Source organism: Scardinius erythrophthalmus, assembly GCF_964197995.2.
Source record: "Scardinius erythrophthalmus genome assembly, chromosome: 3".
NCBI classification, from domain to species: Eukaryota; Metazoa; Chordata; class Actinopteri; order Cypriniformes; family Leuciscidae; genus Scardinius; species Scardinius erythrophthalmus.
The window spans coordinates 13,337,652-13,360,845 of record NC_138223.1 but is presented as its reverse complement, the minus strand read 5'-3'; the positions used below and the strand labels follow the sequence as shown (position 1 = coordinate 13,360,845).

The window sequence follows — 23,194 nt, the reverse complement described above, 5'->3', positions numbered from 1 at the left end:
ACTCCCTAATATTTCCTCTGTGTAACTCTAATGCATTTCTTTATTACCCATTTAAACAAATTCAAAATGTAACAATCAGAAAGTAATTAAACTTCATGTGCTATTTGCAATACAATAAACAATACAAAACAAAGGATAAACATTCAGAATTTTAATGCATTAATTAAAAAAATAATAAAAAAATAAAGCAAGGAACGGCACTGCGGTTGAGATAGGGACACATTCACACCTAAAGCGTTCTGGATGTGAGGGCCACTGAACACAGTTTGGGAGAGAAGTAAATACATTCCACAATATTAGGAACAGAGATCTGGATCTAGATGCAATCCAGTTAAAGGTGAGGTTGACATTTAAGCTTCTTTCTTGAAAAGTCTTTTTTCCCCTTTCTGAACAAAACCTTCTGAATATATGCTCTAAAAATAACCAACTCAAGCAAATAGAGGGCTTTGCATCCTGTTTTCAATCCTTTCTGCAAATATCATATAGTGTTCTTGTGAGCATACAATGAATAGGACAGCTTTACATCTTTTACTTACCATGTACAAACCATTTTTAATTAAAAAGGGATAAAAGAGCACAAGTATAACAGAAAACAAAAGTCCGAGGAAGAGGTACTCTATGTACAAGCCCTGAGGTATGTTCCCTCCTCAGAGAAATTTTTGTGTATGTATGTGAAAGAGATGTGACAGACAGAAAAGAACAAACAAGCATGTAACAGAACAAGGCAATTCCTTGATCTAGAAGTGCAGCTGTGCATCATTGTCTTTAACTGGAAAAGGGAACATTTATAAACCTTACAAGTCTTTACAAAGTGTACAAGTCCTATTATAGGAATAAATTGGCCAAAAGGTCCATAGGTGCCTCTGGGTTCAGAGGTTATCTGGGTGATACGGGGGTTGTGGAGAAGGAGGTGGAGTTTTGGGGCAAGGGGAAGGGAGAGGTGGGCGAGAGGCGTCGAGGGCTGCAGAGGTCTCCGTTGTGCAGTTTCCACAGCAACTCCTCGTTCTCCATAGATAGCCGTTTGTTGACCTTCGACTCTTTCTGTAGGGTCTGTTGAAGCATGGCCTGCTCTGAGGAGAGCTGCCTACAATCAAACAGAAAAGATTTGAAATTCTCTGCTTTGAGAAAATAATACACTAATATAATAAACTAAAATGCTGTTGGATCCCCAGAAATACTCAAAGGAGAAGATGACAAATCAAACCAATTCAATTTTTGAATCTTACTTTGAAAGTGCAGCATGTTTGTCCATCCTTGCCTTGTAGTCCTCGTTCTCCTGCTGGACTTTATTTAAACACTCTTCCAGTTTCAAATTATCCTCAATCTGTGAACAATGATAAAAACATTAACATATTATTTATTCATCAAATAGACACTATATCAATCATAAACCAAAAATGAAATGAATCTAATTGCATTTATGCTCCCTTGATTAAATATATAGCGTTCCTTTTTTTCTATACATTGACCTATAATACTGATTACCAAGATATTTACTTTTAGTCTTTCTGGATTTCTGTGGGTTAGAAGGTTTCAATGTGGCACGTTACAGCAGGTCTACTGAGGGCTATTCCTACGGGGATAGTTCGCTCAAAAATGAAGATTCTGTTATCACTTATTCACCCTCAGGTTGTTACAAACCTGTATGCATTTCTTTATACTGCAGAACACAAAAGAAGATATTTTAAATGTATCAGCGTGTTTTTATGCGTACAATAGAAGTCAATGGGGTCCAATGTTATTTTAGACCCAAATGACTTTTATTATATGACTTTCATTAAAAAACATTCTTCAAAGTATCTTCTTTTGCGTTCCACAGAAAAAAAGGAAGTCATTCAATTTTACAAAGACCTACGGGAAAGCAAATAAAGACATTTTTTGGGTGAACTATTTTTTTAAGGTGATCAATCAGTAAATATCTGACAGTGCATAATTATGTGATGGGAATCATGGGAAGCGACGTCACAGCAGACTCTTCCTTTAAATGACAGGAAGGCAGTTGACCTGGCAAAGGCTAATTATACATACAGTGATATATGTATATATATATAAAACAGTACACATCCTCACCAGTTTGTCCATCTGCATGAGTTTCTTGTCTTGCTGGTGTATCTGGTTGGTCTTTATTTCCAGCACAGCTCTGAGACTCTCTAGCTCCTGTTCCAAATACAGTGTGTGGGCGTCCTTCTGCACACAGAGAAACAGGTGCTCAGTTTGTGTTTCACGCCAAATGGGAAGACAAAGAAGTACACTTAACATCTCTATGGATCGCAGGCTTAGCATGGGCCACAGTAACTGGCTTTACACGGACGTCCCACTAACCCCCTCGAAACTACGGTTGGGGCTGATGTTAACAAGCTTGCCGAAATAAGAACAAAAGAACCACACAAATGTACACATATGTAATGGACTTTATTAGGGTCAATTCTTAGAGTGTTGTTTTTGTTAACTTTTTTTAAAAGCACATGATAAAATTATTGATATTGACAATATAAAAATATTGATAAATACTATAATTTTACATTACTGGTAGTTTGGGGGATTGTTCATCAAATCAGTGAAAAAAGGATTTAAATTCACCAATGCTGTGCTTTTACTGTGACTAATGCATCATTGCAAAGTGCAAATTTTACCTGACTTTTGTCTGCCAGAGCTCTCCTCCGCTCCTCCTCCGCTCTCAGTCTTTCTTTCAAAGCCTCGTTTTCTGCTGTCAAAGTCTGAATTTTCTCCTGTAGGGGAGAACAGTGATTGAATAATAAATATATATATATATATATATAAAAAACAATGATACATACACATTTATTTGCAGTTATTTGAGTAAATAACTCAATACTACGTTTTTAGAAATTCAATAGTAAGTTATTGTAACATATTCATATTGGTAAGTTAAATTGTAAGATGGCGATGCATACATTGAGCATAGCCTCAGATTCCTTCACTGTTTTATCAAGTTCTTGCTTGTCCTGTTCAAGTGTCTTCCTGAGCTCTGGAAAAGAAACAAAAAAATCTGATTGATCTCATCTTGACAGAATAGATTATATCAAATTCAAAATATAGAACATTCAATGAAAGGATAAACAATAGGCCTTTTCACGAGTGCAGTGAAATTACCTGCAAGTGAAGTCTCATGTTCATGTTTCAGTGTTGCTATCTGCTCAGTGTGTGCCACTGCCTGTTGATTCCTCAGAGCTTCTTGTTTGTTCCTCACATCATCCACCTGTCAGTGGAAACCATACTCATCATCTTACAATGAAAACATTAAACATACTTTTTTTCCCTTAAATTGTGCCGGTTGGTCCTGCAGAGCGGATGCAGCATCACGTAAAAGCTAACGTCAAAGCTACTGATACCATTTATTCACATCCATCCATGATTAATTTAGAAACACAAACATGCAAATAAAAAGAGTGCACACATTTTTTTTAAAAGCACTCGCACACATGTAATATTGCGTGATTGGAGCTGTGTGATTTGAATGGTTAAACGTGATTACATAAGACTCGTGATTTCTTTGTGAAAGCCCAGGTAAGATCTTACCTGCTGCTGCATGAGCGCCCTGCATTTGTCCGCCTCCCTCTGATAGGCCTCGTGGGTCTTGTCCCATTCTGCAGAGTAGAAGTCCTTCAGTCTCTCCTCCAGCTGCTGTAGTTCTGTCTGATGCTGCTCCTGTAGTTTCTGGAACAATTCCTCCAAAGTCACACGCACCTCCTCCTTTTCTTTCTCCAACTGCTCACAGCACGAGACAGAGTTACCTGGGGAATGAGTGAAGGAAAGGAGCATGTTAGGAAGAAGATGAGCAAGTACTTGGTCATCAGCACTCTCAAGACTATATAAACTTGGCCTTGGTCTTATTGCTCGGTGGCTTGGTCTGGATCTGGGTCTCCAGTTTATTTTCCTTCATACTATGTTTAACTGAAATAAATGCAGGAATACATTCTCCCTTTTCTCTTTCAGTTCACTAAAATACTTTTTAAACAGGTCTCGGCCTAAATCCGGGCCTTGGGGAGTTTGGTGTTGGTTTAGGTCTTAAAGGTTCTGGTCTTGACTCTTGACACTAACTTTGGAATCTTTAACAGATTCTAGAGAAATTTTATTCTATTTCTAGATTGTACTGCAAATTTATTTTATTTAGTCTAGAATGTTCTGATGGTTCCATTCTCTTAAGAGACCGTAGAATCTAGAGCGCACCAGAATAGAAATCCATTTTGTGACAAAAACAAAATTTAAAATGTACAAATCTCAAATTGAATCAAGTCTAGAAAGTCGATGGTTCAATTCTCTAAAAAGCCAGTAGAATCTAACATAGAATCTTGAATGCACTAGTGGTTAAATCCATAAAAGGATCGATAAAAAATCGGGGGGTACTTTTATTCAGCAAGCGACAGTAAAGACTTATAAATTGTTATTTTTTTTATATTTATATTTATAAATAAAAGATTCATCTGAGAACATTAACCATAAAAAGAAATGTTTCTTGAGCACCAAATCAGAATTTTAGAATGATTTCTGAAGGATCATGTGACACTGAAGTAATGGGTGCTGAAACGAAGCCACTTTGCCATCATAGGAATAATATGTCAAAATAGAAAGCTGTTATTTTAAACTATTAATATTTCTCAATATTCCTGTTTTACTGATCCAATAAATGCAGCATTGTTGAGCAGACTTTGTTCTTTCAAAAAACTTTTGAATGATAGTGTACTTAACTCCCTAAATACTGCGTAAAATCCAGGGTGAAATCTAGAATCTACTGCGGTAAGAATTATATTCTAGAGAGGATTGAACCACCAGTACATTTAAACCAAAATTACATTTACAAGGTCTGCGGAGTGAAGTTAAGATTCCCCTCAAATTTTCAGTGGACATTTAAATGTAGCATGCATGTGTTAGCATATGTTCTGGAAGCCTCATGATAAATATGCTTTGAATTCTGTGAGGTAAAGGGCAGTGAACTTTAGGAGCAGTGTCATTTGGCCAACTGCACCTTCGGACTTGCATTCAGAAGCCAGTGTGAGTGAAACATTCCTCATATGCCACACACATCCTTCACACTTGTCCTGAAGCCAAAGGCCATGACAGTGCGTAAGGCCAAACTAATTAAACATAACAAGCAGCCATTCCTTAACATTCTACAGCATTAGAAATGTGTGTGTCCGGGCTTGCCAAGAATGTGTGTGTATTTGAGTTCAATGTACAAACGCATCGAGTAGTCATATTTTGTTGCTAACACATACAAATAAAATCACAGACTCCAAACATAGTGAAAGGCTGCCAAACGTCTACAGGGTATAATAAAACAGGTGGAGTGTGTCTGACGTGTGGTTGATCATAGCGGTTTCCCAATTCCCAAACACTGAGCTGTACAGTTTCATCAATACAACGCTCATCAGAAGAGCATAACACAGGATAAAACATGAAACAGCCTCACTCTGGAATGTAGGAACATCATCGAACAACCAATATATGACTGGCAAATCACTCCAAGGCAGTGAAGCCTCATACAAGTGCTAATTGGTGTTTAATGATAACATAGACAAAGAAATATTACTAGAATTGTACATGTTCTAAAGAAAATTTGAGTGACGCTTGCCACCACAATGCCAAGGCTAAGCCAAAAAGAGCCCAATCTTAAGTTTCGGTGATATTCTGGCCTCTAAACATGGCTCGGGTAAATTATCTGTAATAAAAAAAGACTAAATTCTGCAATCTCAAGTAGGTGTGAACCCGAAACTAAACACTCACTCAGCCCTATTTTATCAGGATTGTGCCCTTGAGCAAGGCAGTTATCCCAAGGTTTCTCACAGAGACTTTTCCTACAATTAGTGTTCTTCAAGTCACTTTGAATAAAATCACCTGCTAAATGACAGCTAACTAACCAACATGAAAGCTTACGTTCTGTGAGCTTTGAGAATGGACATAGAAACCAAGCCTCTGTGCATTTGATTGGACATGTGTTGCTTACCCAGTTGCTCTTGCAGGTTGTTGAGTTGGACAGAAAGTTCTTCCCTCTGTTTGACTGCCACATCACGCTGTAACAAATGACAGAAACAGAACTGAAAAACAATCGTTCAAACCAATCAAGAAAATGTAAAAAGATAGCTGACAATAATATGTTTAACAAAGATTTTGGACTTAAATATGTAGAATAAAAAAAAAAAAATATATATATATATATATAATAGAATAAATAATTTATATTCATTAAAAAAAATTGTTGAAAGGATAAATATTCCATGTAGTTTAATGAATAATATGAGGTCATCATTTTTATATAAAATACAAATATATAATAAGAAAAGCAATGTATTTTAAATATTTTTTTGAATTATAGCTTGTAATATTTCCTAAAACTTTTTCATGCAGCTGATCTGGCCTACTGTAACAAACTAAATCTATGGGAGAGAGGTTTTATTTATTTTTATTTAATTAAAAAAAAAAAAAAAAAAAAAAATGAAAGCTTATTTTCATTAATTATAATATAAATATTAGCTGGAAAAACTACAAAATTTGCAACTAAGAAAAATAAATGTTTAATTTGAAGTACTAAAATTACTAAATAAAAATGAATTAAAGATAATTCGTTTTTTTTAAGAAATAAAGCACATAAAATTACTAAAACTAAAATTTAGATGGAAACTGAGAATATAAAAACAGATACAAATCACTGATACATACTATAATAGTATAAACATGACATTCAAATAACACTTCTGTCCCACCAAATACCCTTAATTTTGCCAATTATTTTTTAATTGAAATTAACTACTGCTTTACTTATAGCCAAAGAACAGAAATGAGCCAATTTATCAGTTAATTCATTGATTAATTGGTCGTTTAATGCTGGTACTTTTTTGTCTATTATAATTAGATGATTTATTTAGAAGCAACATTAAATAAGAGTCCTTCACGGGCCACCAGTGGTCCAAAATTTGAGACCAACTGCCCTACTGAAAGCTGCAGGTCACTCATGGAAATTTCCCCAAAACTTCTACAAAGTTCAAGATATGCTTCAATTTGACCCCACAGATGTTTTAAAGAGCCAACACATTTTATTAATATTTATTTTACACACTGAATAAACACTCACCCTTAGATACTAACTATGTTTAAACACAACAATCCCCAAGCCTTTTCAATGATATCATGTATTACGCGTGGCTCTCAGCTTGACACTGTCTGTATTGGCAAAATGGGCTATTGCTGTTGGATAAGAACCATCTCAATCAGTTTCTTATCAGCAGGCGTGATCAAGGGTTAGTGTGAGGCCGAATTAAATGTTTCAGTAAAGAGGTATGTGTGTGTCTGTGATCAACTTCTACATAGCCAAAGATCACACAGCCTAGGAAAGATTACTATGTTCTGTGATAAAGACTGTCAAGGACTGCTAAACACGTGACAGTCAAACTCCATGTTATGGTTACTTTTACTATACCAGCACACACTTGTGTTCACAGCCTAAGATACATAGACAGGGGTTTACACCTCAAACACACACTCAGCATGGACAAAACACACAAAGAACACTTTCTGTGACACGCAAACACATGATTGTGCACTACACAGTATTGCATGCTGAATATAATATCTGATAACAAACTGGAATTTGAACGACAAACAAAATATATTACTCCAAACCTAATCACAGATGTACAACACATGATACACAACTCAGAATTTCCTGCCATTACAAAATATCAAATCACCCAACAAGCCTAACAATGGTTCTGATGTTGAACAGGAAGTTAAGAATCAAAAAAGACAACACACTGAGAAAGAAGTTGCTGAGAAACAGAGTAGTAACTAGTAAATCTGTCAATATCAGTAGTTGCAAAATAACCACTCAAAACGGAGAGGAACTAGACTGCACCTTTTGATTCTTCTTGGAGCCAGGGTGTTTCTTTAGGCCAGGTTTGCTCCCGGAGGAGCCCATCTTCTCCTCCTGCCCTCTCCTCTCCCCTAAAACCCAACGATCTTCAACTACTTTCCTCCTCCTCTACTCTTAAAACTGGTCTGTCAGCATCAGTCTCCAGGCACGCTGCATTAGAAACCGTTCCCTCCCTTTCACTAACCTGCCCCCGTATTCCTCCTAAGAGAGAGGGAGCGCAAACTCAGATAAGAGAAAATGGAAAGATGAATGTTGAAGGAGTGAGTAGGTGGAAACTCAGTTCTGTGGTTATGAAGAAAATCTTTTTTTTGGTTTTATGGGCAAGCAACTTGATTGGTCCTTACTGATATAAGTAATAGATGAATCACATTTTTCCAGGGTACATGGAAAGAAGTAAGTCCAAAAGGTGATATCAGAGTTACATAACATGGCTGTTTTATAAATGAGATTGCGCTTGATGCATTGGAGTTTATATAACGTTATGGTCAACGTGGGAACCATAACATGGCAGAAGACTATAGGTCTGCAGAGCTGTTCAGTTCAAGTTCAAATATAAACGGGGGAAGAAAAAATATATGAAGGATCAGGTTAAATGATTACATAGAAAGAAAACCTACCAAACAGATTTTAATCAAATCCAAATGCAATAGTTTTGATGGCAGTTCAAGCATATGCAAATAACCTATTAGCATGTGCTTGAATGCTTTATTTGAATTTTTTCAGGTATGATTTTATATGACAACTTTTAATTGAAATACATAACTTTTCAGTGGAGATTCAAGAGCGACATTTTCCACTAAAAAACAGGCTAAAAATGATATGCAACCATATTCTATGAAATACGGTATGGTGGAAAGCGGGTGGGTGGGTACAGAGAAACATTGCTCTACTGTTATCAGCCAAACAGCTGTGAGGTGGGAAAATACACCCCGCCCCTTCCCTAAGTCCCGCCCCCTTGGGCTCAGTAGCAGCTGGTGCATTCCTCACAGCAACATCTCACCTCCTCTGTGCTCACTATCAATCACTGTGGGTGACACAAGTGCTAAAACTGTCAACTTTCCCTAAAGCAAAGTCTCTTTTTTCATTGAGCGGAATGAAAGCAAAAGATTTGTGTGTTTCCTAGAGTGCATGTGAGTGTATGTGGGGTTTCTGGAGTAGAAGTGCAAAATTTGTGAAGTATCCTTGGTGTTTTTTTTTTCCTGTTTGGATAAGAACAATTGATGGCGGGCCGACTTGCTATTACTGAGAGATAAGGAGATAAGATAACAAATTCGCATTTTATATAGGACACTGAGGAATGCATGGAATGAGATGGAAAAAGGACTGACTTGAAGTTTAAGAAAGAAAGAAAGAAAGAAAGAAAGAAAGAAAGAAAGAAAGAAAGAAAGAAAGAAAGAAAGAAAGAAAGAAAGAAAGAAAGAAAGAAAGAAAGAAAGAAAGAAAGAAAGAAAGAAAGAAAGAAAGAAGTTGTGGGTTTCTGGATGTAATTGTACGCCTGGGGTCAAGATTACTATGGGTGTGGGGTGCACATTGAGTAACCTATTAACATAGTTACACTAACATTAGCTCACATAAGCCTACGTTAAGTCCCCTACTTTAAACCTAGACAATAGTGTTTACCTATAGGTGCGTTCAGGCACATTAGAGTAAGTTTAAAGTCAACACAAAATCAAAATTCAATCCAAAAAAAAAAAAAAAATCTTGTTGAATATTCTAAGTAGGTCCTTTTGAGTGTATGTTATATTCTTGCTCACTTTGATCTCTCCAGCCTAAATTAATCGCACCTAAAATTCAAAATCAAGAAAAATTTCTGCCAGCCATGCAGGAATTACAGTAGAGATTCACACCTTCAGATCATCAAAAATCATCAGAGAGTGCGGTATATGATTCAATAGAGCATTTTGTATCTAGATGATTTTATAGTCAGCGGTTCTGCCTCAGGGCCCATGAGGGTGGGATTACGCTCATTCCTACTCTGTCAGAAAAACAAAATGCAAAACACTAGCGTGTTACTACACCCCAGTCAAACAAACAGTAGACTTATGAAACTTCAATCTCACACTTTTCTTCTAAGTTTACCACAGAAGTTCCAGAGTGATCAAAGCTGATTATACAATTTAATATATTGAAGACTAACTAATGCAGACTGAGTCTGTAGCTTTCACCATCCTAACCTTCCTTAAAAAAAGGTCTTCACAAACATCTGAGAAACTCCCTACTAAGATGTTAAAAAGGCATTCAATCAATCATGAGCAGTGTGGCAAAGATGTGTCAATGTCGGTGATTCATTATTCTGTTTAACTGGTTTGGCAAGCTAAATACCCGAGGCTTAACATTTGAAAAATGACTGAATAACTGGTTAGTTGTAATTTCATGTTTTCAGTTTTAATGATATTTTTTTGAGACACCCAAAGAAAATGATTTTGATCTTTTCGACTCTAGTACTATCCTACTATTGTGTTTACCTCATGGTTATTTGGTGTATTCAGACCAATGAGAACCCTTAAATACTCAGTAACACCTAGTGATTGACAGTCTCTTTTGATCTGCAAATATTTGCAAACCGAAAGAAAGCAAATGGAGATTTAGCACTGTGACAAGTTTGTATCCAGGATACAGCCAATCACAAAATAAAGGGCTTTTTCAGACACTCCCAGATATTTGATCATGCCAGGCCCTAAAATTAAAGTTTGATGGCTGACATTTAAGACTGACCAATAAGACTGACTGTTTCCTCTGAAACATGTGTGGCTTCTGTTGTGCTGGTTGAAGTCACTATCAAAGTAGCCACATTTCATTTACAGAACAATGGCTGAGGGTAAGAAGTAATTTAAAAGAGGAAGATCACTGCACAAGTGCAACATCTAGCTAAAGAGGCCCATGTGCGGGTCTGATGGCGATGAGCATGAATGAATAGGAACCTGTGTTTTCGGTGGGTTGCAAACAGATCACATGATAGGCTCAGGTCAAACTTGGCTTATTGACTAACCCAAATCATGCATGACATCTAGAGTGAATGTGAGAGAACATCCCCCCGCAGCCCTCTTAGTTCCAACACACCTGGAAATGTTGGTACCACCATATAAAACGTTTCCTACTTCTGTTTTCTAGACATAACAAACAGGCACATACGCTGTGACAAGCATCAGCATGCGATTATCCATAATTACATTTCAGATGTTTATAATTGCAACTGACCCAATTACAGTTTGAAAGGATGAAATGAAAATGTGAGATATCTGCAATTATAATCAAACTAGAAAAGATGAAGAAGATAATTTGAATAATCATCATATAAGATCATCTAATGATGTTTCACTATCACTATCAAAAGTTTGAGGTCAGTAAGATTTTTTTTTCTGAAAGAAATTCTTATTTGTATTCAGCAATGATTCATTAAGTCGTGTTATATTTATAGTGACATTTATAGTGTTATAAAAGATTTCAATTTAAAATAAATGCTGATTTAACTCTCTATTTATCAAAGAACACTGTAATAAAAACACACCATGGTTTTCACAAAAATATGAAATATATTTCAGCTTTACCATCAGGAATAAATGATTTTAAATAAATTAATTTTCAGCTTTAACATCAGGAATAATTATTATTATTATTATTATTTTATTAAAATTGTAATAGTATTTCACAGTTTTTGCTGTATTTGTTCATCAACTAAATGCAACCTTGGAGAGCATACAAGACTTCATTAAAATATATAAATAAATAAATAAATATATAAAAAACATTACAATGTCTTACCAACACCAAACAGCATAGTGTATCTTGATTTGATTCGACACACACAATGAAATTTAAACTCGTAAAAATTTTAATTTAGCAATCTGAAAATGTGCTGATAGTTCTCAATCTAAGTGATGGTTAAAACTTAAATGGAAAGTGCATTCACATTTTTGATATCTATAAAAGAAGGTTAGTTCCAGATATCTATATCTCAAATGCAAATAGTCACATGTGACGTAAAATGTCCAGGTATATTTACTGAAGATGAAATAAAACATATTTTATTTAATTATGCCGAATCTCATTCTCAAACAGAACTACCCTGTAGTCACAATTTACTACTTAAGAAAATTTAGGAAGACTAAAGAAGACTTGGATAACGTTAAATTAGTGCTTTATCACACACAGTCCCATTTAAAACCCCATTTTAGGCAGCTCTCTGCACGTAGACCAATAATGCACTACAGGTCAACAGACCAACAATGAGCACTAATCACTGCAAGGAAGTAAAATAGAAAATAATAGGGAGAAAACCTGCATAGAGGATTATCTAGACAGAAAGAAAGAGAGAAAATATTAAACAGTAAAGCTTTCAAACCTCGCTGAAGATGTGCTGCACAACCAAGGCGAGAGCCTCCAGGCGCCGATTGCTGTTAACGATGAGTTTACGGAGGTGCAGGATGCATTGACTCTTCTTCTCACTTTGAAGACGAAGATCTCTCTCTTCCTCTTCCTCCGTCGGTCCTCCTTGAGGACTAGCTGGGCTGTGCTGCTGTGTCCGTCCAGCTGTTGGCCCAGCAGCTTTGGGCACTTTAGGGTTCTTGTCCACTGTAAAAGAGCGCGTGTTCAGTGTGGTCATTATGTTCAGCATGATTTCACTGTCCAAAATCACATATACTCCTCAAAAACAGTTTTCAAGAAAAAGAAAACATATACACACCCACACACTAGAAGAACATTAAGTTACTTAAATGATATCATAAGAAAGAAATAAACATGACTGATAGAAAGCTCTGCAACAAAAGCTTTAAGCAACAAACTCAGCCACACATAAAGCATTTGCCCTCTCTTGAGTCCTAGTGCATGCTGGGATTGAATCTTAATGATAATGCACTAAGGTCCAGAGAGCACATTAAGAGTGCATTAGAAGGAAAGAGAGAGATGTGTGTGTGTGTGTGTGTGTGTGTGTGTGTGTGTGTGTGTGTGTGTGTGTGTGTGTGTGTGTGTGTATGCGTGCGTGTGTGTGTGCGTGTGTTGAGAGTGCATTTTGGCCCCATCTTCTACAGGCTAAAATATCAAGTCAAAATATGGTTTCCCATCCCATTATCTGTGATGAATACTGGCTGACAGATCTCTTGTACAGAAAACAATCAATATATCTACACACCAACCATTTTCACCTTAATAAATCAGTTTATATCCATATATTCAAACTGCATACTGAGAAATCAGAATTTACACTGAATACATCTGAAATGTAGAAACATAAGTTTTATCCTGTTCACTGGGACTAAAAGATGTATATATTAGTGGCATGGAAATCTATATGCACCATCAAGATACATTAGATAAAATGATTTCATACTTCACCCCCAATAACATTCTTTACAAGGTTAAAAAAACATAATTCATTGCAAAAAAAAAAAAAAAATAGTTAAAATAGTTTAGTTATTCACCTTCCCAATTACGGTCAATTATACAAAAGACACAAAGTACAAAAGTATATATCTTACTATTTTACTATTATTAGTCACCTTATAGATTTTTCATTTTATTTAAATAGCCAAGCAGTGTAACAAATTATTAAAATGTAAATTAAAATATTCCATGTAGTCTCCCAATGTACTGTATGAGGTCATAAAATGTCTAATAAGTGTACTCAAATTATAGAAAAATATATGTACAGGCATTGATGTGATGCTGTCATTGCTTCACATGTCTATTACTCTTATGTATTAATTCGATATTTAAAGCTTAACATGGGGATTAAGGCTGGATATACGTGTCCATAATTTTGCTATTCTTTTGGCTTCTCTCAAACTCCCAGGACTGCTGTAGGGATGACATTTAACAAGAACTGTAATTTGGATGGTAATATAGTCCTCGTTTAATGTATATTTACACAGCAACCTTAAAATATTCCACACACAAACCTGCCAACTAACCACAAGAAACACATGGAAGCGGTGAAAGGTACAAATTGAGGCCTATTACTCTAGTAGTGGATTGATTTGACAGCCACCATTTAAGGGATAGTTAAATAAAAATAATTCTGTCATTAATTTCTGTATCGCACAAAGCTGTCATATGGCTTTCAGAACACTTATATAGCTTAATATTAAATATAGCTGAATACAGCCGTAAGAACTTTACTCTTAAGATGTTTTTTGGAGCTTTGATATCCCCCAAAAAATAATGTCAGAAAATAGCAGCATCAACATTCTGCTAAACTTCTCTTTTTTAGTTTTGTGTAGTAATAATAATAATAATAATAAATAATAAAAAAACGTCAAAAATGTTTGGGGGTGAGTAAATGATGACAGAATTGGGTGAACTATACATTTCAACCACCTTCCATGAATCACAAAGTCTCTCTGATGCCCCCTGCTGGCAGATACATTCAGAACTTTGTTGACTCTCAGATTCTGATCACATAGCTTCTTTTATGTGCATTTTGGAAATTAAGTCACACAACAAACGATCAACACATCATTCAGGGAGACTGTATATATCAACCGCCTGTAGAAGTTACACAGACATACAACACTATATTCATATTAGACTTTGATGTCCTTTAACAAGAAGTCTCATTAGGCAGTCAGTGTATTTAATGAAAACATATCTAATCTTTCTTTATTTTTGACTATTGATTATCTAAATAAATAGAAACATGTAATCCTGTTTATAATGAATGCACAACTGATTATCATTAAAATGTTTCCTATCTTTCTTTTTTATACACAGTAAAACAATTTTCTTTCTAAATCTGCCAGTCCAAACCCAAATGTGATGTATAATGCAAAGATCACTGTGACGAATGTCCCTGTTACATTATTGAAACGCAGGCTTGAAATAGCGAGATTGCTGCAGTCCTTTTCTGGCTCAATGAGTTGTGAGGGAATATGTGCTTTGAGGTAACTGTAATGCCCTTAAATAACTGTAACCCAGTGGCATCATAATAAACAGTGCCCTTGCCTGTGGTCACATGACCACATCTGCGCAATCTGCTACCCCAGTGGACTGTGTCATCAGCTCTGATCACATCACTGCTGACCTGACATACTTTGCTGCTACAGACATTATTGTGACACAGATACATTTTGTCCTCAAAACCCTAACAAATCGATATAGTGGCAGTATTGAGGTATCAGATGGTAACTGTGGTATATACTGTGATGCAGAATGATTACCACATTTATATGTCATGGTACAGTATTTACATACACGATACTCTAGAATACCATGAAATTACCATGGAACATGTCCAATGTGTGTGTGTGTATCTGTTTGGTGTATTAAAATAATTATGTATTATTAAAAACATGATTTTTGTAATTTTTTTAGATTACATTTTTGCCACTTTCTTGTATATTCTAAAAAAATACATATATAATTATCTGAAATAGATTTTTATGTTTTTTTGGTCCCCATGAGGAAAACAGTTTATAAAGGATACTAAATGATGTTTGTTTTTAAATGCAGAATGCTTTGATTTAGGGGTAATTTTAGGGTTAGGGGCAAGGAAATATCATTAGCTCAAACCATTGTGCTTATGGAAAGTCATCATAATGATATTAAAACTATTAAACCTACTTCAAAGTTTGCGTTCTTAGGCCACCAAAACGCTGTTGTTGTGTAAATGAACGGCCAGAACGCATTAAAAGTTTTGTTTTCAGGTGAAAAAGGTGTCGTGTAAGCGGCCCCTGAGTTAATAACTAATGATTTTTTACAACAGAAATGAATAAATTCAGACGTTTTCTTCTAGATCTGCCGTACAGCCAAAACAATCTTTGTTGCATTTCCTATTATCACTGTAAAGCTGCTTTGAAACAATCTGTATTGTAAAAAGCACTATAAATGAAGGTGACTTGACTTGAAAACCAGATAGGAGATTATTTTTTGGAAAACTAGTTAATGGCCCAGCTTTGTTTGTGTGAGGGAATGACACAGAAACAAAACAATGCTATTGCGGATTTCTTCTTTTGCTATATTGGAGCAAATAGGAATGCAAAAAATAATACATTTGTTGTAGTTTCCTTTCGTTTCCTACATAAATATACAAAACTATGATGACTTACTACTGAGAAACCCTAGAAATGTGAAGGTCCATGGAAGGGTCCATTGGCTGCATCTTGATTACTGTATTTGATTGAAAAAGTTTTTTGAATTGGGTTAAATAAATAAACTTAAGTGTACAATATGTGTACAAATGTGGCTTTATTAGATTACAAAGCGCCTCAAAAATAGCATCACTACTCTGTGTGAAATTTGGGCTAGTGCACATACAATTAGAGTCTTGTTTGTGTGTGTGTGTGTATGTGTGTGTGTGTGTGGGGGGGGGGTGCGTGTGTGTGTGTGTGCATGTGTGTGTGTGTGCATGTGCGAACAGGATAAGTCCATGAGTACCGTGTAATCAGTGTGCAGTCTAGGTCTCATAATAAGCGTTTATGATGGTCTACTGTGATAGGAGACACGCTGTGATTGCTGTCCCCCAAACACTCCACTAGAGACAGACCGTAACTAGCTACCACACACGTACACACTGAGTAGGGCTCTACCACAGGAGTCCAAATACAAGCTCCGTCAAGCGTGTCCACACCCAGGCCGGATATGTTCATGGTTATGCTAACAGACAGAGTGGTGCTCCTTTGATGCTGCTGTTTCTAGCAACCCTCTTTTCATTACACTGCAAGATTATTCATCACACACACACACACACACACACACACACACACACACACACACACACACACACACACACACACACACACACACACACACACACACACACACACACACACACACACACACACACACACACACACACACACACACACACACACACACACACACACACACAAACCAGCAAACCGCAAGCCTTCCACTGAGAAAAAAAAGGCTTCCACTCTTCCACATAATTACTGGAAGGCAGATGAGGAAATTATGCACCCGTTCTGAAGGAAAGCCTGAATAAACGTTTCAGCATTTTGCTTAATGGAAAGAATTATCTCACTTATACAGAATCAGAGCCACACATTCAAGAGAAGACACATTCAAACAAATTACAGTACATCTTCTCAATAAAAATGTGACAGTCATATCTAGGAAGAGAAAACTCTCTTAATGATACAGCTAAAAACACTGCCATTCAAAAATGTGAGGACGATGAGAGTTTTTTAATGTTTTTGAAATAAGTCTCTTACTTATGCTCACCAAGGCTGCATTTATTTAATTAAGAATATTTAGGCAACTCTTTTTTTATTATGTTTTAAAATTGTATTTATCCCTGTAGAGGCAAAGCTGAATTTTCAGCAGTCATTTCTCGAGTCTTCAGTGTCACATGATCCTTCAGAAATCATTCTAATATGCTGACTTGCTGCTCAAGAAGCATTTCGTATTGTTGTCAGTGTTGAAAACAATTGTGCTGCTTAATATTTTTGTGGAAATTGTAATACATTTTTTAAGATTCTTTGATGAACAGAAAGTTTTAAAGAACAGCATTGAAAAGAACAGATTTTGTAATAAAGTAAACATTTTTACTGCCACTTGGATCAAATTAATGCATCCTTGCAGAATAAAAGTATTTTTTCTTTCAGAAAACTGACCCCAAACTTTGAACAGCAGTGTATTAAAAAAAGTAAGCAAATCGTTCTTTTATTAAATCAAGTTAATTCAGGTCTAATAATTTTTTCCATGTTATTCAGCCTAAAATCTCTCTCCTAAAAATTATGTAAAAAAAAATTACTGTGGGATACAGTATAACATTGTATCAGGTAGAAATACCATGGTACTTTGATATATGATTACCAAATGCCATGGTATTTACACGTCCTTCCAGGGTATATCATAGAATACCATGACCATGTCCAAAAAACATGGTATTAAAATGGTAAATGCTAAAATAAACACTAAATTAATTTTGTTATTTAATCCAGTCATATTAAATAATGATTGTACTAATGGACGTAACCTCATAGCAACATTTTACCATATACTATGCTAGCACTGAACAACTAAGTAGCTTTTGACCACCAATTTTCCAGTCTAAAGGACTGTAAGTCGACTAAATCAGATCTGTTGTGACAGTTTGGTGAGATTACCTATCTGAGCATGGCTGGGAAGACAGACAGAAAGTGGCCAGTCTGCTGGACAGAGAGAGCGACATCCAGGGCCTGTGGTAGAACGACATACCACCATAATCACAACTCAATCAAAATTAGTTTGATTATTTATTCTTATTTATGATTAGAATCGGGGTAAGCAAGGGGTATGGCTCACTGGAAAGTCAAAGGGAATATCTGAAGAGGATAAGTATGATCACACACACACACACACACACACACACACACACACACACACACACACACACACACACAAACTTGCATTCACTTGGATTTTCTATGGATCTCTTTGGATATTAAGGGTTTGGGATTTCCTGTTTTCCCGCCAAAACTCATCGACATGATAACAGTGTGCCATGGATTGCCAGAGTGTTGCTAAAGTGTTGTGAGTGGTTTTAGTGCACTACTATGCAGTTGCTAAGGTTTTCTGCGTGTTTGCTAGGTAGTTGCTTATTATCACAAGTCTGAAAGGAGAACTCCGGTCAATTTTAACATTGAGCTCATTTTTTTGTAAATTTGGAGTGCTGTCAAGTGCAAAGTAATCGATTGCCGAGTTCACGCGCGTGATCATAGGTAACTAAACCTATGCGCGTGAACTCGACAATCGACTACTGTGGACTTCAACCGAAAACAGGATGTAAATACAGGTATTTGCGCTGGCTTAAATAACATCATTTTTATCCATTTCTTTCATATCTACTGCAGTCAGATTCACTCGTGTTCATTCTGAAGGAATCACTCACATGACCTGTGCACTTGTAATGACACATCAAGGATGTTAAGAGGCTAAAAGCAGGTTTAGTACTTGCCCCATTGAAGTCAACAGGGTGCAAATTTTAAAAAGAGGATAACACGGTGTAGGCAACACCGATTTTTGTCGTTGTTCTCTGTATTGACAGCACTCCAAATTGACAAAAAAATGAGCTCAATGTTAAAATTGACCGGAGTTCTCCTTTAAGGGCTTGGGATTTCCTGTTTTCCCGCCAAAACTCATCGACATGATAACAGTGTGCCATGGATTGCCAGAGTGTTGCTAAAGTGTTGTGAGTGGTTTTAGTGCACTACTATGCAGTTGCTAAGGTTTTCTGCGTGTTTGCTAGGTAGTTGCTTATTATCACAAGTCTGAAGCGCCCACCTTAAAGTCTCTATATTCCAATCAATATAAGGTTTGGGTCTCTGCTTAAAGGAATAGTTCACTTAACAATTAAAATTCTGTCATCATTTACTCACCCTCAAGTTGTTTCAAACCTGTATGAATTTATTTCTTCTGCTGAACACAAAAGAAGATATTTTGAAGAATGTCAGTAACCAGACAGTTGGACCCCATTGACTTCCATAGTAGGAAAAAAAAATCTTCTTTTGTGTTCAGCAGAAGAAAAGAATTCATACAGGTTTGAAACAACTTGAGGGTGAGTAAATGATGACAGAATTGTAATTTTTAAGTGAACTTTTCCTTTAACTACCTGTAAATATAGGGATAAGGATATTTTTTCACTTATTTAATCATCCACCAGCCAAAAATGTTAATTGCTTTCAATACACACACACACACACACACACACACACACACACACACACACACACACACACACACACACACACACACACACACACTAGGGCTGTTGGAACGAATTCCGAAATTCGAATATAATTCGAATATTTAAAAAAATCAATACTATTCGAATGCTGAAGTTCCTATTCGAATATTGCTTTATGTATATTTAAAAAAGAAAATTATGCAATCTTTCTCGCACACGCATGTGAAAATTAAATGCTTTTGTTTCGTCTGATGAACAATAGGCTACCGTTTTTGAATTGTAACACAATTGTGCACATTATCCACGCTGTATCATAACAATACAAAAATCGCGGAGAGCAATGTCTCCACGGAAACGGAGATCACCACTCCTGACAATTTGATTCCCAGTCCACACTACAACGTGAAAACGGAGTTTTCAAATGTATCCACTTTGGAGTGCGTTTACGAAAAAGCTTCGTTTTCATTAATAAAAACGCCGTCTCAGTGTGGACGGAAGGCCAAAACGGAGAGAAAAATATACATTTTCAAACGAAAACGTTTACCAGCTGTCCGCAAAAAGGAGATAACAGACAAACTGACACGGTTTATCTGTGAAGACATGAGACCGATCAACATCACGCATTTGCATTGGCGATCCATCAGACTGTGTAATGTCGTAAATATTAATAATAGGATGATTTGAGCATTTAATATTCGAATATTATTCGAATATTAAATTAAAATAAGGAATGGAATTCGAATAGTATTATAGAGGAAGATTGACAGCCCTAACACACACACACACACACACACACACACACACACACACACACACACAAGAATGCTAGTGAGATATGTACAGAATCAGAAGGTGGGTCTGGGGAAATAATCTGGATTGGAATTATAAGAATGAGGCCAGCGGTAGTTTAGATTAAATCGCATGATGAGGGATGGAAGCTACAAGTCCAAAGCATGCCATCAAATCCAGATGAATAAATAGATTAAAAAAAGAGGCCGTGTGAGTTTGGTGGCCCAATTTGAGTACACTGTGTTCCAATGCATTTGGCACACACAAACACGCACACATACACTCACACAACATTACATCCCTAAAATCAGGGTTTGTAAAGCATTTGGTCTGATTAGAGAGGCTGTGTTCTCAGATAAAGATTAATTTGAACCGATATCACGTGCACTGTGTACTGGAGCGTTCGACATGTACAAACTGTTCTCTCTCACTCACTCACTCACTCACTCACTCAGAGCTGCAGTTCAGGTCACATATATCAGGTCTAGCATGCTAGTTTCTATGGAGACAACCATGAGGAGATGCTGCACTATGAGTGTATGTGTTCAAAAATGTTCTGGAATTTTCCACTGTGTCTTCCATTAGGGTGAAGACTGTAGACTGCTATACCTACAGTATACCACTTGTGGAAGAGAGATAAATATAGTGAACATATCCAGGTCACATTTACCCATTTTTTAAATGTAATAATAAATAATAGTTTGCATATATATAGGAATATGTATGTTGCATATATGTATGTATGCATAGTTCCTTCATTAGATTTTGGTGTAAAATTTTATCACACTTTTTCAGAATTGTAAGAGCAGTGGAGGGTATGTATTAATAAACTTGAGCTAATAAAGCAACAGTTGCTAAAAACCCTTAAAGAGAGATAATCAAGACTTGATTAATAAACAAATTATTTATTACTCTTAAGTGGTGAGACAAGAAGACAGACCTCAGCAACTGTGGACTACATTTTGAGAAATTCCTACATGCAATATTAACCTCTATGACTGAAATTCTCCAACAGATTCACAGAGAGAGACATGGGGAGGGCGGCTGTGTTTACACTTGGTATTAAGATGCGGATCACAAGTAGAGAAGCGAGACACATTCCCGTTTACACCTGTTTTAATTTGTCTATTCTGTCCACTTTCAACCACTTTCACCAACCCGATTTTTTCGAGTAGTGTCTAATGGCGGGTAAATGTATGTGCTTTTTTCAGATCTAAGTACGACATAAGCAATTTACATATGAACACGACCGGAGATGACAGAAAAACACACAGAGAGCAGCAGCTTTTGTTTCTATTCTGACAGCCGCAAGACCACTGAACGCTATGAATGCGTGATATAAATCAGGAATGGTGAGAGAACATTGTGCTTGGTACATTTTCCGTCTTCAAACCAAACTTGAGTCTTCAGCTGACAAAGTTTAAATCCCGTCTGACTAGCGCACTTCCCATAATGTTTAAGCATTAGGTCAGTAGGTAGAGAGTATTCGGTGTTTTGTGGCTGTTCGAATGTATTCGACCACATGAGCGTCTACACTACGAAATCAATCCGGTCGAATGTGTTTTCGACAATTCCAGTAGTGATCAAAAGTGGAAAAGCTCAAAACGTCACCTGTATTTAGCATCGTCCACTTGTGATCTGATCGACCAAAATGCATCTTTATACCAAGTGTAAACAGGGCCAGAGAGAGAGAGAGAGAAAGAGAGAGATAGACAGATAGGGAAAGAGCATCCTTACATGAACCCTAACCTAAATTTCAAGACACAGAAAGAAGGAGGGCAGTGGAGAATTTAGGTTAGGGCGAGGTGAAATTCAGTTATTTTACCCTATCAGCTGAGCCCTAACTGTCCTGATATACCACACTATCACATTCATCTGTGCTTTATATAATCCCAGCACAAAAAATCAATACTGGTCCCCTTGCTTATATAAACACTTAAATGAATGCCGTTTATGTATGAATATCAGAATGCAGGCATAGCACAGATAAACCCATAAAAAACACAGCAAGCAGTTTCTATTTGTGGCACTGCACATGGTGCACTCTGGTACAGGCATCACTCCACTAAAGATCACGCGACCGAGCGTTTCAATACATTACACACACACACACACACACACACACACACACACACACACACACACACACACACACACACACACACACACACACACACACACAAACAAACACATGATTCTTTGTAAGCATCTCCTGTAAAAAGAAACAATGGTTAAGGCTGCTCAAAGACGCTCCTCAAATCACAGATGGATCAGCGGTAACTATGGAGAGACGGGTGTTAAAAGGAGAAATATGGGAGGGGGGAAGGGGCGTATGGTGATAGAGAGATGATGGGAGAGATTGAGAGATGGAGGAAGGGAGAAGAGACGGTCTCCAACCTGCATGGAAGACCACCGTGTTTTTTTTGCATCCCGGCAGTAGCTGGAGATTGCGGAATAGTCCCTTAGCCGTGAGCTTCACGTGGAAGTTTGATAGGGAAAGTCTCGGAGACCATAACATGACCTTCGATGTCCAACTGGAGGAGAGTAAATCCTCCACAAAATATAGAAGAAAAAAATCAAGAAATTTCTCAGCTGAATAAAAAGAAAAAAAAGAAGAAAAAAAGAAAAACGGAACGTTCACTATAGAAAGAAAAATCTATTTGTCACATTCCAGTGCAAAAGTCTTCTTAAGATGAGGGGGGAAGTCAAATCAACAATTTAAGTGAAAAAGGAAGAAAAACATAGGGGAAAAGCAATTTAGCTGTTTTTAAAAATCTCAAAGTCTCCCAAAAAAAAAATCAAGAATGATAAAGATTGATCCTCCTACAAAAACACCAAGGTGATGATGAAGATTGGATTGGGAATGATGAGCTGCTCTTTCAGCGGTGTCCTCT

At 36.6% G+C, this 23,194-nt stretch overlaps 1 protein-coding gene across 2 annotated transcripts in view; it reads right to left on the bottom strand.

Moving 5' to 3' along the window:
• Positions 1-136: 136 nt before the first annotated feature.
• mtus1b (microtubule associated tumor suppressor 1b) overlaps positions 137-23,194 on the bottom strand; it is a 45,381-nt gene continuing 22,323 nt past the window's right edge. Inside the window, exons 7-15 of one of the 2 annotated variants that reach the window (XM_081360362.1) lie at positions 12,231-12,460; positions 5,966-6,032; positions 3,541-3,755; positions 3,115-3,220; positions 2,916-2,989; positions 2,634-2,729; positions 2,071-2,187; positions 1,227-1,324; positions 137-1,084 (exon numbers count right to left, since the gene is read on the bottom strand). In XM_081360362.1, coding sequence (XP_081216488.1) covers positions 877-1,084; positions 1,227-1,324; positions 2,071-2,187; positions 2,634-2,729; positions 2,916-2,989; positions 3,115-3,220; positions 3,541-3,755; positions 5,966-6,032; positions 12,231-12,460 — 1,211 coding nt within the window. In that variant the 3' untranslated portion in view covers positions 137-876. The remainder of the gene's footprint in view (positions 1,085-1,226; positions 1,325-2,070; positions 2,188-2,633; positions 2,730-2,915; positions 2,990-3,114; positions 3,221-3,540; positions 3,756-5,965; positions 6,033-12,230; positions 12,461-23,194) is intronic. The other variant, XM_081360361.1, reaches the window with a different exon arrangement.